Genomic DNA, 14,760 nt, shown 5'->3' on the forward strand with positions numbered 1-14,760 from the left:
TGAGAGGCAGTAAGTAAATGTACAACCAGCACAAGATTGTAGTGAAATAATGCAATTTATTTGAATTTGTAGTTATTACAAAGACCCTAACGTGAGGAGTTAGATAATGGTTGAAAGTGAACTAAGTCTGCCTGCATACTTGTTGCTTAATTCTAGTGATACCACAATAAGAAAAAAAAGTCCTATTTTATCTCACTGGCTCTAAGTTTCTACACATGCAAATTGAAAGAATTGAAGCAAATTTTACCATTTTAGTTGCATTGTCTGTATCAGTAAATGGTTGTTGGGGAAGTACTATATTCAAACGTAACTGTTTGTTATAAATGTGATTAGTCATTTAAAATGAATAAATCACTTGATAATATAGCCACTAATGAGAAAGAAATCTCATAGTCAAGCGAGATTCGGTAGTTTTTTTGCTTTTTTTTTTTTTTTTTGACATATCCAAATTGGCCAAATTATCTTTGTCAGCTAATAAACATGATTCTCAGAAACATTCTATATAATTTCCATTGTTTCTTAATAAAGAAAAGGGCAAAATAGTTTGGAAGAAGTCATATGAATTGTTATTAGGAATTTCCCTGCGTCACATGTCTAAACATGTTTAAAGAGAGGAGGACTTTTCCATTGGGTGTGTGTGTGGGGGGGTGTATATCTATGTATGTATGTGTAAAGCTTTGTAAAGCATTCTAATTACAGTAAATGTTGATTTAATAAGAAAAAGTGTAAATTAATTGCATTTGAAAAGCGATGCAGGGAGTTCGCCTCATGGTTTAGTGGTTAACAAACACAACTAGTATCCAGGAGGACTGGGTTCACTCCCTAGCCTCGTTCAGTGGGTTAAGGATCCAGCGTTGCCGTGGGCTGCGATGTAGGTTGCAGACACAGCTTGGATCCCACATTGTTGTGGTGGCATAGGCCTGCAGCTACAGCTCTGATTCCACCCCTAGCCTGGGGACCTCCATGTCACAGATGCAGCCTTAAAAAGAAAAAAGACAAAAAAAAAAAAAAAAAAAAAAAAAAAAAAAAAAGCGTTACAGTTGGATAGACTGTTTTCTGATTACTACAAAATAAGGCGCTGAAACTAACAAGATTCTCAATCTGACTTATTTCAGATCATTCAAGTACATACAAGGAAAAAATTTTGTACAGTTATTTTAATTATAAGTTAACTTTTATAATTTCAAATGGACTAGCCATTGTCAAATATGTGAATAATAAGGTTAAAAATTATTATAACAATCCAAGGAAAACAAGCTTTTTATAGACCAAGATAGTATAGAATTGAATAAAAATATAAGGATCAAATAATTGAAAGTACAGTTCACAATGGGCAAATAACTTTTTTTAAGGTAAGTTTTTTCTTTAGTAGAGAAGAAAGAAAATGTATAACTCCTGAAACCTGGTAAAACATTAATTGCCACCCAGAAAATTCCTGTATTTACAAGTTATTTTTGAAATAATATGAAAAACTTGACTTACACAACTTTCTTTTGTTCTGTTATGTTGTTTTCCATTTTAAAAAAGAAAAGTAGGAGTTCCTGTTGTGGTGCAGGGGTTAACGAATCCAACTAGGAACCATGAGGTTGTGGGTTCGCTCCCTGGCCTTGCTCAATGGGTCACAGACACAGCTCGAATCCCGTGTTGCTATGGCTTTGGCATAAGCCAGTGACTACATCTCCTATTAGACCACCTAACCTGGGAATCTCCATATTCCACAGGTGTGGCCCTAGACAAGACCCCCCAAAAAAAAAAAAAAAATTAATTAATTAATTTAAAAAATTTTGAAAAAATTAAAGGCATAAAAATGGTATCTCCCATTTTAATATTGCTCTGGATAAGTGGAATGTGTCCTTGGTGCTTTACGATTTTTTAAAGAATATTAATTTCCTAGATAATAGCTAATATTTTGATTTTCTTTCTATATTTTACATTTAATTTCTTTCTCTTGCCCTATCTCTCTATTCCTTTGTTTTTTAAAGCTTCTCCATGGGTTGATAACAGTAGAACTCCAAACAAGATTGACCTTTATGATGTACGAAGGAGACCATGGTAAGAATTTTGGGGTAGTCATGAAAAGATAAAGCAAAAATAAGGTTTTGTTTTTTTTTAAGTTAGCATCTTTCCATTATCAGGGTGAATACTGTCTGATTATGTAAAGAGTTCTCATGGTTTTTTTTCTTTTATACATTTGAATTTTGTACATTTTTACTTCTAAAAACAGTAAAGCTAAATGAAGCTGATGAGTTCAGTGGGCAGTGGTAATTAATATTGTTGAAATGAATTATGAAACACATTTCAAAAGGACTATGCTAAGTTTTACAGTCAGTGTCATCTCTAAATCTCTTTTAGCTGGTGGGGATTTCTATTGAAAGGTTCCCAGTTTGCTTGGAGTAGGGCCCAAGCAGATCTTCTAGGTAAAGTAGAAGGCATTTTGCCCCTGACAGTGAACTAATGAGAACTGACCCCGGGTTATAGTCATATAGCTTAGGTTTCGTTTTTTTCCAAAAAGAAACTTAATTTGTTCCTCACTACTAAAACAACTCATTCTCCTAACACAGATTTTAAAAAGCCCCAATATCTCATAACTGTGCTCACTAGGAAACAATTACTAAACTCATTTATTTTAATTTTTTAATGTATTTAATATGTGGATGTCTTTTTTTTTTAAAAATGAGTTCACATGTTATTCATACTTTGTAACCTACTCCTTCATATCAATACCGTGGAGTACCTTTTCATAAAAGACACACTTAACGTCATTTTAAAGAATGGTTATATGGTAACTTATATTAAAAACCCCCTATTACTGGGCATTTATTTCTGAGTTTTTGCTTGGGTTCAGACAAATTCTAAGACACATAATGCTTGATTCAACGAAATATACTTAAGGCTTTTAAAATGCCCTGATAAATGTCCCAGTAGCAATTTACGTCAACACCATACCATATATAAGAGTAGCACATTTTTTTTTTCTTTTTACGGCCTCACCTGTGGCATATGGACGTTCCCAAGCTAGGAGTTGAATCTGAGCCACAGCTGCCAGCCTATGTCACAGCCACAGCAATGCCAGATCTGAGCCACAACCACAACCTATGCTGCAGTTCATGACGATACCAGATCCTTAACCCACTGAGCCAGGCCAGTGGTTGAACCCACATCCTCCCGGAGCCTAGTCGGGTTCTTAACTGGCTGAGCCACAACCGGAACTCTAGTACTGCATACTTTTTTTTGCCTTTTTGTTTTTTGTCATTTCTTGGGTTGCTCCTGCAGCATATGGAGGTTCCCAGGCTAGGGTTGAATCAGAGCTGTAGCCACCGACCTACGCCAGAGCCACAGCAATGCAGGATCCGAGCTGAGTCTGCAACCTACACCACAGCTCACGGCAATGCCAGATCCTTAACCCACTGAGCAAGGGCAGGGACCGAACCCACAACCTCATGGTTCCTAGTTGGATTTGTTAACCAGGGAGCCATGATGGGAACTCCCTACTACCGCATAATATTAATCCCCATGTTATTCTTGTTGATATTTATCCAAGTCAGTGACTATGGCCATGGTTTGTTGAGTGGGCTATGACATCAAATGATTTGGCTTCAGGAACTGATTGTTGTGGCAGAAACTTAGAAATGAGGTGCCAACCAGAAGAGATAATATCTGCCCTCTCACTTTCCCATTGAGAGGCATGCCAGAACCATTTGTCAAGATGCTAGACAGGAACTAGATTTGCCTTCCATTGGAATACCCCAGAACTCGTGCTGCTTTACCTTCATGTAGAGAAACAAACTTGAGTACAAGTTATAAACTCTGTCATGAACATATAGTCCTGGGTAGTTTCTAATTGTGCTAGATTTTGTCTAAAAACTAATCGGCAAGTAGTCTGGCAAACTTCTGAGAAGTTAGAGTCATGGACAATCAATATAATACTGAGGTCAGGTGCAGCTCTTCCTTTTGGGGAAGGCAGGCCCCCAGTTTCTCATCAATCTGGCCAGGCAACAGGAGCTTTCAGGATCGCTCATCTGCAGTTAAGTTTATCTCTACAATGGGTAAACCATCTAAATAATTAGAATTCTCCTAAAATCTCCTCTAACATACAGAGATTCAGAATGTTCAGGGCTGGGGTTAAATGTGGGAATCAGGATTTTGTACTGGCTCTCCACGTGATTTTTGGACACTATAAATTTTGAGAGCCACTGCTTGAAACTCTTAGAAATAACATATGTTGTTTTGCTTTTAATTATTTTATTGTCCCTTTGTATTTCTTTTCTATTGATGCTGCTTTTTCACATTACTAGACCACTAATCTATTTGAGGGAGTTTTTTTTTTTTGCATTTAAATATGTGACGTTGTCTTACTATTATTTGTTTTTTTTATTGTTCCTTAGAATGAGTTTTAAGAGCTGTGGTCAGCAAAATTAAGTTTAGGATAACTTTTTTTTTTTTTTTTTTTTTGTAGAGAAGTGTTCTTCCAGAAGTTAATTTCTTTTACTCTGAGTATTGAAACAAATGTCTTATTCTTTGGTTATAAATATCTATAAAGCATACTTTAAATATTATGCATTATTATGTTAAATATGGCCTTTTTTTTTTTTTCTTCCATTTTATGGCTGCACTGTGGCATATGGAAGTTTCGGGGGCAGGGATTGAATCTGAGCTGCAGCTGCAACTTACACTGTAGCTGTGGCAACAACCGATCCTTTAATCCACTGCTCCAGGCCTGGGATCAAACCCATGCCTCCACAGAGACCTAAACTTCTGCATTCAGTTTCTTAACCCACTGTGCTATAGCAGGAACTTCTAAATACAGCTTTTTAAAATTGGTGTTGTAGAATTTTTTTTTTTTTTAGGGCCCCCCCCCACACACAGCATATGGAGGTTCCCAAGCTAGGGGGTCTAATTGCAGATGTAGCCTTCGGCCTACAGCACAGCCACAGCAATGTCAATCCGAGCCGTGTCTGTGACCTACACCACAGCTCAGGGCAATGCTGGATCCTTAATCCACTGAGCAAGGCCAGGGATCGAACCCGTAACCTCATGGTTACTAATTGGATTCATTTCCAGTGAGCCACAATGGGAACTCCTAAAATTTTGAATAAAAGAGCATTTCTTCTGAGGTGGAGTGGAAGTAAGGCCTAGCTTAGAATATATTGCATAGATTAGCAAATAGGAATTGAGTGAATGTCAGTGTTTGATCTTTCACAAGAGAAAAAGTATCCGTGTGATATTTGTTACAGGTACATCCAAGGAGCTGCATCTCCTAAAGATATGCTTATTCTGGTCGACGTGTAAGTAAATATTACCTATTTTTTATATACTGAGAATATAGGAAAGATTTTTAGATAACAGTAATAGGTTGGGACTAGAAAGTAGGTTAAAAAAAAAGACAAAGAATAATTATGACTTTTATATTCAGACAAATCAAATTAAGACAGTAACAAAACAAAAAAAATTCTCTTATTGAAAATGAGAGGAGTCTGGGTCGGAATTGAAAATTATGGCTTGATTCTAAAGTGTGAGCTTTTTACAAAGGTATTAATTTGCTTCCAGTTTTTTGCTTTATATTTTAAACAATATATTAAAGTACCTGGTTGCTTAAACTACCAAAATCAGCTCCTTCTACCAAAAAGGTGGAATCATTTTGTTGGCACTTAGTCATCCACTATCTTTTAAGGATTTAGTCATAAAATAGATAAATTAAATATCAGTAGAGGACTTTCTCAAAGGAAATGCTGAAATACAGGAAAGAATTTCATGTTTTTATATTGATTATTTTATTTGTCACATTACTTCAAGTAAGGGTGTGTGTGAGTTTGTATGTGTTTGTATATGTGTGTAATCTTCTAATTAGATTGAAGATGAAATTGTAAAAGATAGAGAAGGATATATCCTGCTATAGAGATAGTTTTTAAGTACAATACCAAAGAATTAAAAGCCTGAAGTATAAAATGCTTTTATTATTTTCCCTGAGAGAAAAAAATACATCTTCATCTCTTCTTTACCACAGTAGAAGAAACAGAATCTAAGGTTTTATAAGCCACTAAGCCCATATAATAGTATAATGTTAGCATTTGAAAATTTCGACATTGTGACCTGAAGTAAATAAGTTTAAAATCTTATAACCTACCTGAGAAACAGAAAATAAATGAATTTTACAAATGTAACATACATATTAATCCTCATTTCATTTATTAACAGGCATTTAAACCTCATTTTGTTTTTATTAATTTATTATAGAGTTTGTCCATAAAATAATCCTCGATAGTCTGCTTAAGTATAAATCTAAATGGTAATACACTGTGTTATAATCTTGTTGGATATATGCTAATTTCTAGAAACATTTTCTCATATTAAAATCTTTGTAACCCACCTTTTTATCTCAAGATTAAATATGTATATGAAGTAGAAATGCCATTTTAAAAAATTATTTCAACAAAAATGTATTTTGCGTGTCTTGTATACAATATAACAGTATAAAGACAGAGGTGATTAAGAAGTGGTTGCTGATCTCAAAATGACTCAAATATATTGGTGAAGTTAAACCATATTCAGGAATTATTAAAACAACTGTAGAACATGATAAAGTTTGATGCAGTACTAAAGGAGTACATAGGAGAGAGCATACTTCAATTTAAATGTCAGGAAAGACTTCATAAGGGAGATAAAATTAGAATTGAATCCAAAGCTAAGATTTAGCAAGGCAGCCCTGGGAAAGGAGAGGAGGGAGAGTGGAATTTCAGGTGGAAGAACTGACAGGAGCAAAGTGGCTTGAGATCATTGAGGGGAGGGGGGAAGCTCTGTAGAGGTAGAAGAAGGCAAGAGAGAAAAAAATTTCAAAAGTTTCTCCATGTCAGGCTGTTAAGATTGTTGGCTATTTTGAGGTCACTATAAGCTATTAAAATACTGGATCAAGATATGCTGCCAGAGTTCTCACCTGTTAGCATGTGGAGTAGAAGGGACTAAGAGATGGATGGAGTGGCTATTATCCTAGCTCCAGGTCTTGAGGTAATAAAGTCCCAGGTAAGAGAGGAGAGAGGATGCTGAGAAGGCCACTGTTTTAGGAACATTATAAAATGGAATGAACAAATGAGATCATCCAAATGGTTATGGAGGTTTAGAGGGAAAAAGAAATTGAATGACTAAGATCTAATGTGGTTGGTATCATACATATGGAGGAAATAAATACATTTGGGACTAATTTGTCATTTTGGACATTAAGCTTTTAGTTGTTTAATAAAGAGCTAGAAGAGTAAAACTGGGGAAGATTTGGGAGCTAGAGATGTACAAGTGGGAGTTAATTGCCTGGAGATGAGCCCCACAGATAGATGAGTTTGTCAAGGATCATAAAATATGTAGAGACAAGAATAATGAGACTAAACCTCAGAGTATATCTACTTTAGGATGCAAAATAAGGCATTGTGTCCACACATCTATCAATTATCAGTTATTATGCTGCTTCATAATTATTGGTTTAATCAAGTCAAACAATGGGCTCCCTAGAGCAACGACTGTATCTCTTCATCTCTGTAGCTTTCATGCCTAATAGAGCTGGTATTCAATATATATTTCTTGAGTAAGTGAATGTGCCAAGAGTTTCCACAGTTTCTTAAGATTGTTCCTTGACATGTAATTTTCATCTTTGTGGTTAGAAATAAATACATTCTGGTGCTCGTAGGAAAGAAGACAAGATTTCTTGTAATTTATTTCTACTTGCTATCTTAGGCTTTTTCTACTACTGATTTTTAAAGCCAAAATTACTATTTAAACACTATATAAATGATCTAGAGCCAGTGCATAAGTTGCATTTCCTTAGGGTGTCTGATACTGATTAAATACATGGTCATTAACATGTGTGGACCTATTTTTTTATAGGAGTGGAAGTGTTAGTGGTTTGACGCTTAAACTGATCCGAACATCTGTCTCTGAAATGTTGGAAACCCTCTCAGATGACGATTTTGTGAATGTAGCTTCAGTAAGTATATAATGATTGCATTTTTGCTGAGTTAAAGCTGCAATTTCTATCTTCCACTGACTTTAAATTGTAGTATTTTGTCATGGATAGGCAGAGATATTTCTAGTCCTATTACAAGACTATCTTACTGAGCTGTCTTATCTTGTTACTCATTCTCCTGTACTTCCACACCAAGGTCCTGAATGTCTGAGGCTTTACCCATGAGTGAAGTAATTAAAGCAATGAAAATGAAAGAAAAACATTATACATATTCTGTTTGACTCAGAGGAGCTAAAACAGTTGACATGAACCCCTGTACTCCTTGAAATTGTTGTAACTCCCAATAAGTAGTGACTTGGTAATATAATTATATGGCAATTCTCTCTTCATTATCATGCTCATTTTGCACACTGGATACATATCCATAATGCATTATGGTTTTAAAATATTTTTTATTAACATGGAAACGATAGCTATTTGAATATGCTTTCTTAAAAATCTTCCTTCCCAGGAACTATTTTAGACCTTCCTACTCATAGCTAGAGAGCACTGAACTCTAAAGCAAATAAAGCAGATCAAAATGAATATTACCTTGTCTTATATTAATTCATAGAATTTTTATCAGAAAATTTCATGACTGTTTACCCATGGATATAATTTCACCTTCTAAATGGTTATATTCATAGAGGCGAAAGTGTGGAAGAAGAATTTGTTTTGTACATTGGAGAATGTATCTGCCTCTAAAACCAGATGGGAGGAAGACAGTAGAGCAGCTGACATACAATTTCCTCCTTTCACTGGGACACCCTTGGAAAAAAATAGGCAAAGGAACCAGGTATAATCTCTTGTCAACCAGAGATTCAAGTAACTAGATAAACCATATTTACTAAGAGGAAGAAGATTTACTCTAATAATGCTTTTAGCAGGACATCCCTAGCTAAGGGTATCTATCATAAACAATGAGGCAAGACTCCTTAAAAATATCTGGTAGGTAGTATAACTCTGTGGGCAATAAATTGGAGATATTTCATGCTTTAAATGCTCCTACTATACAAGAAATCCTGTAAACCTCTCTTTTGAGACCTCTTTTTGTCTGGGTCCAGAGAAGTGTCTCCAAAACAGTGAGGAAAGACCTGACCTATTAGTTTTCTAAAGTTGCCATAACAGAATAACACAAACTGGGTAGCTTATACCACAGAAATTTTTCTCTCACACAGTTCTGGAGCAGAAAGCCCAAGACCAAGGTGCTGGCAGGGTCAGTTTCTCCTAAGACCTCTTTCCTTGGCTTACAGGTGGCCCTCTTACTGCCACTTCATATGGTCATCCCTCTGTGCAGACTGCTGTCTTTTCCTCTTCTTATAAGGACACCAGTCATATTGGATCATGCTCTTAAAAATGACCCCGATGGCCTCCTTTTTAACTTACCTCTTTAAAGAAGTTATCTATTGGAGTTCCTGCAGTGATGCAATGAGTTAACAATCCAAAATGTCTCTGCAGTGATATGGGTTCAATCCCCAGCCAAGTTCAGTGGGTAAGGACCTCCTGTGGCTCAGATTTGATCCCTGGCCTGGGAACTTCCATATACCATGGGTGCGGCCAAAATAAAACATTTAATCTATGATTACTGTTAAATTTGGTGGTTGGGACATAAACATAGGAATTGGACTGGGGGCATAGTTCAGCTCATAACCCCTTGGGAAACTTCTCTTCATGCCCATTTCTTTCTATGCTTTATCTGAACCTTTAGCAACACTTTAGCTTATCTGCATCCTTGATATTAGTATAATTTGATACTACATACGAGCTCTGATTCATGTCAGTCTGATTTTATAATCTGACCCTGTGTGTGTTAACTCATTCAACAAAATGAGAACAAGTAAAATGTAATGCTTGGTCACTCAAATAAAATGATCAGAAAAGATAATCATTTAGTTTAATTAGTACATAAACATATGTTTATTTAAAGTCATTGGAAAAATATCTTTGGCATAGAAAAAGAGCAAGTTGTAAAAGTAATAAATTCATTACAGATTTGGCATATCTAATGAAATTTATGTAAACCCAGCAGACATTAAATATGGTTAATGTCTTAATCTGGCTTCTTACTGATTCTTGTTCATGGATTCAAGTGTAAGTGGTTTATTTGGGACATGATCCCAGGAAACACAATCAATTAAAGAAGTGAGGCAAGGGAAGGAAGGAAGACAATTAAAAGAACTTAATTTAATTTAAAGGAACTTAATCCTACTGAGGAATCCTAGAAGTTGTATAGAATATGAACTTCAAAGTTATTCTGCCTCAAGGCCAAATGAGTTAGGGTTTCAAGCACCAACCTTCCACATGTGTAGGTAGAATAGACTCTGGCTGCTAGAGAGAGAAATGAGGGAGAAAAAAAAGTTGCAGGTAATGGTAGTTAAAAACTTGCCCAGTGTCCATTGCTTCCAGTTAATGATCCTTAAAGATGGCATCTAACGTGTCATTTAAGGCCAATGTTTCCATATTGATTTTCTGTCTAGATGAAAGTGAGGTATTTTAAGTTCCATGCTGCTACTGTATTACTGCCAGTGTCTCCTTTTATGTCTGTCAGTACTTGCTTTGTGTATTGAGATGCTGCTATATTGCATGCATAAATATTTACTTATAAGTGCTATATTCTCTTGTTGGATTGATTCCTTTATCTTCTAAAAATTCCTGAAAATGTAACCATTGTTTTTTATGAATGGATAGTCTGATGCCAGTACATCAATGGACTTAGCACTATGGTTCAAAGTACATGTTGTGTCTTGAAGGACAATAGTCCAACTCAAAGACAGTCATTTCAAAGTTAGAACTTTAGTTGCATATTTAGAAGACTATCCCAATGTTTTGTCAGGCTGGCAGCTTGTAAATGAGGCAGAATATGGTAGACCCAGTAGATCCTGTGATCATTTATTGTTGGACTTCCTTAACCATAAAATAAATTGTTTGATTTAAAGAGATGTTATGCAGGATTTCATGATGATATCCTGTGATGATAAATCAGGCAGTTTGTGAATCCATATGATTAGTGATATTGGATGAGACATTGTAAACAGGAAAGGGGAAAGGGCAACTCTTTTTTTTTTTAATTCTTACTGATTTTTATTTTTTCCATTATAGTTGGTTTACAGTGTTCTGTCAATCTTCTACTGTACAGCAAGGTGACCTTGTCACATACATATACATTATTTTTCTCACATTATCCTCCATCATGCTCCATCACAAGTGACTAGATATAGTTCCCATTGCTATACAGCAGGATCTCATGGTTTATCCATTCCAAGTGCAATATTTTGCATCTGTTAACCCCAGATTCCCAGTCCATCCCACTCTCTCCCCCTCTCCCTTGGCAACCACAAGTCTGTTCTCCAAGTCTGTGAGTTTTTTTCTTATGGAAAGGTTCATTTGTGCCATACATTAGATTTCAGATATAAGTGATACCATATGGTATTTGGCTTTCTTTTTCTGACTTACTTCACTTAGTATGAGAAACTCTAGTTCCATCCATGTTGCTGCAAGTGGCATTATTTTGTTCTTTTCTATGGCTGAGTAGTATTCCACTGGGTACATATACCACATCATATCTTCTTAATCCATTCATCTGTCGATGGACATTTAGGTTGTTTCCATGTCTTGGCTTTTCTGAATAATGCTGCAGTCAACATATGGGTGCATATATCTTTTTCAAGGAAAATTTTTTCTGGATATATGCCAAAGAGTGGGATTGCTGGGTCACATGGTAGTTCTATATTTAGTTTTCTGAGGTACCTCCATACTGTTTACAGTAGTAGTTGTACTCTTAACTGAAATGTGTATCAGTAACAAGAAAAACAAAGTTTACTCAGTCCCATTCCAGATAAAATCACATATAACGTATTTAATATCAAGTTGTTAAATGTCTTTTTGAAGAGTGATAGTATTGAAGACTCAGCATTAGACAGTTTCCAATGGCACCAATGGCAGTAGCTATGTCACACTTGATGAGAAAGAGCCATGTTTTTAGGCCCATGTATATCCCTTCTCTCTCTGCTACCTGGCTGCCACATTTATGATCCCTTTTTTTTTTTTTTTTTTTTTTTTTTTTTTGTCTTTTTGCTATTTCTTTGGGCCGCTCCTGTGGCATATGGAGGTTCCCAGGCTAGGAGTCGAATCGGAGCTGTAGCCACTGGCCTACGCCAGAGCCACAGCAACGCAGGATCTGAGCCGCGTCTGCAACCTACACCATAGCTCACGGCAACGCTGGATCCTTAACCCACTGAGCAAGGGCAGGGACCGAACCTGCAACCTCATGGTTCCTAGTCGGATTCGTTAACCACTGCGCCACGACGGGAACTCCCCTGATCCCATTTTTTTAAGCACTACAGTTGCTACAGAAAAGGCTGATGACCTACATTCCCCTAGCTACCCAGTTGTTGAGCACTTTCTCTATAATGAATGTTATCTAGTGGTAATTGATATGAGACAGAGATCTGCTCATTTCATGAAAACTCCCAGAAGTCCATGCTCCTGCTTCCCTGAGGAAATTCTTCCAGTTCTGCTTCTTCAAGGGTATTGGCCAACATTAGCCAAGCCATCTGCCACTATACAGGAATCTGAGTCTTTTCTTATCTATCTCCCTTACACCAAGTTGATGACCAGGTGTTCTTTGCCTCACGATCCATCCACACCCATTTCCTGGCATGTTTTCCCAGTATATGCTGGTTCGTATTAGACAGATCTTACATCTCTTTTGCTGAATATCCTCTTTTTCTGTTTTCCTGGAACAGAGACTATTTTTCCAGGTTGGCCATGTTGAGACCTGATCTATTTGTTGCCTATGGCCATGAGGGCAGATGACATCAGATCTTGAAGATAGCAGACATCAGATCTTGAAGATAGCAAGCATCATTTTTTATTGTCTCTAGGAATGAAGAAACTACTTCCCTTTAAGGGGATGAGATTACTTTTGCCTATCCAGAGAGTAGAGCAGAATCTGGCAGTTAGTGTTTTCAGTCACATCGATTTAGGTGTCCCCCATTCATAGTTAGGTTCCCATTCTTTGCCTATCAGTACCCTGACTTTTGCGTAGAAGACTGCCATGGCTGTGAATGCAGGCTCCTTTATAATTATGTACTTTTAAAAGCAAATACTGTGACTGTTTCTAGCACATGTTGACCTAGATTCTCTTTATTGGCTGCTTTGTAAGTCATCTGGCTGTCACCCTTTGCCCTTGATGGATAGTTAGCTGACATGAGGTGGTCACTTTCTTCAACGAATGTAACAACTAATCAACTCCAGGACCTTAAGATTGCAGTTGTCAGCATACTTTGCAAATTCTAGGTGCCTCCCCTTTATTCAGTATTGTGTTCCGGTCACTGCAGATGAAAATCTTAACAGTTATGATATTGTAACCTCTGAGGGGTTTTCTTTACTCAAGTTATCACTGATAGACAGTTGCCAGCGGAATCCTTGTGGCCACATGGCTGGTGAATGATTTAGTTCTGGAATCTCTTCCAGAGGATCTGTTTCCTAAGACTTCTGCTGGTATTACTGCCAAAACTTGCCCTCTGTCAACCAGTGCCTAATAGAAATGTGGAGACAGAGTTTTGGGTGAAGAAGAAAAAAAATAGTTTTTATTGCTTTGCCAGGCAAATGAGACCCCAGGAGGCTAATGCCTTAAAGACTGCGACCCCCATTAGGAAGAATTGTGGGGAATTTTATAGTAAACAGGAAAAAAGCAGGATTCTGGATAAGAGTCAGGGTTGAGGGCAAATATGCATTCTTTCTTTGGGGGAATCTTAGTCATCAAACCTGGTGTCAGGAAATCTCTGCATGATCATGATGGTGGACTTCTGGATTATTGTGAAAAGGGCATATTGATCAGAGATTAGAATGGACTAGGAAGTTCCTAAAACCAGCATGTGCTGATAATCTTTAACTCACAAGCAATTGTACTCAGGGTGCCTAATCGTTAGCTTACAGGTGATTATGTTTAGGGTCCAATTAAGCCAGGGAGAAGGACAAAAAAGGGCTCTAAGCTGATCAGTGTTATTCATTTCTAAAAGAAGCATAAGGAACATAACTTTTCTCTTAAGTATATAGATGCCTATATTATTATGTGTATCCATTAAGATGGAACCAGGATCCTGCCCCAAGGCTTACTATTGTTTCTTGACCTGTTTGTTCCTCCATTGACTGCATCCCCTTCTTTCCCCGATCAGCAGCTTGGAACTCAGGGAAGGCCATGGAGGCTGAATGAGGACTATTTCCTAAAAATAAGAAATGGGATACACAGAAAGGCTTTTATGCCCAGGAACCCCACAGGGCGCTGCTCGGTTATAGTATCAATTTACATGTTCCTTCCCCTGAAATAGTTTATGAGACCAGGATTCAAGTACAAATGGCTTATTGGGAAAATAATTCTAAGAAAGATTTAGAGAAATGTGAGAAGAAAAACAAAGACCCAAACTAATAAACAATGGATTGTCAAACAGGTTACCACTCTGAGTGATTAGATCTTAATCCTCTATGCAGTTCTGAAAACCAGTGTAGACTGCATGAATTGAGATTATTCTTTCCAAGGAGACAGTGTGCTGGAGTATTTAAAGTTAATGACTGCTTCCAAGGGACATTAATTACCCTGGTTTTCCCCAGGCCACCATATGCACAAGCAGAAGGCTCCCAGAAACCTCAGGCAGTTAAATTGGGGCTGACATGTATGGAAAGATGGATGGGGCACTGGTAGCATCTGCCACAGTTAGAAACTGGACAATGCTATTAAAAATATATTTTAAAAGATTTTATGACTAAGCAGT

The 14,760-nt window shown here is 36.9% G+C and overlaps 1 protein-coding gene across 32 annotated transcripts in view; it reads left to right on the forward strand.

The window, feature by feature from the left end:
• The window catches only part of CACNA2D1 (calcium voltage-gated channel auxiliary subunit alpha2delta 1), a 484,107-nt gene that overhangs the window by 337,546 nt on the left and 131,801 nt on the right, over positions 1–14,760 (forward strand). For all 32 annotated transcript variants that reach the window (XM_013979783.3, XM_013979785.3, XM_005667683.4 and 29 more), the window contains 3 exon segments: positions 1,983–2,052; positions 5,235–5,285; positions 7,870–7,969. In XM_013979783.3, the coding sequence (XP_013835237.1) occupies positions 1,983–2,052; positions 5,235–5,285; positions 7,870–7,969 (221 nt within the window).

This window comes from Sus scrofa, chromosome 9, assembly GCF_054392235.1.
Source record: "Sus scrofa isolate SSC_HxYL_T2T_F1_AM1 chromosome 9, Sscrofa_HxYL_maternal_Yorkshire_Landrace_v2.0, whole genome shotgun sequence".
In the NCBI taxonomy this organism is placed as follows: Eukaryota; Metazoa; Chordata; class Mammalia; order Artiodactyla; family Suidae; genus Sus; species Sus scrofa.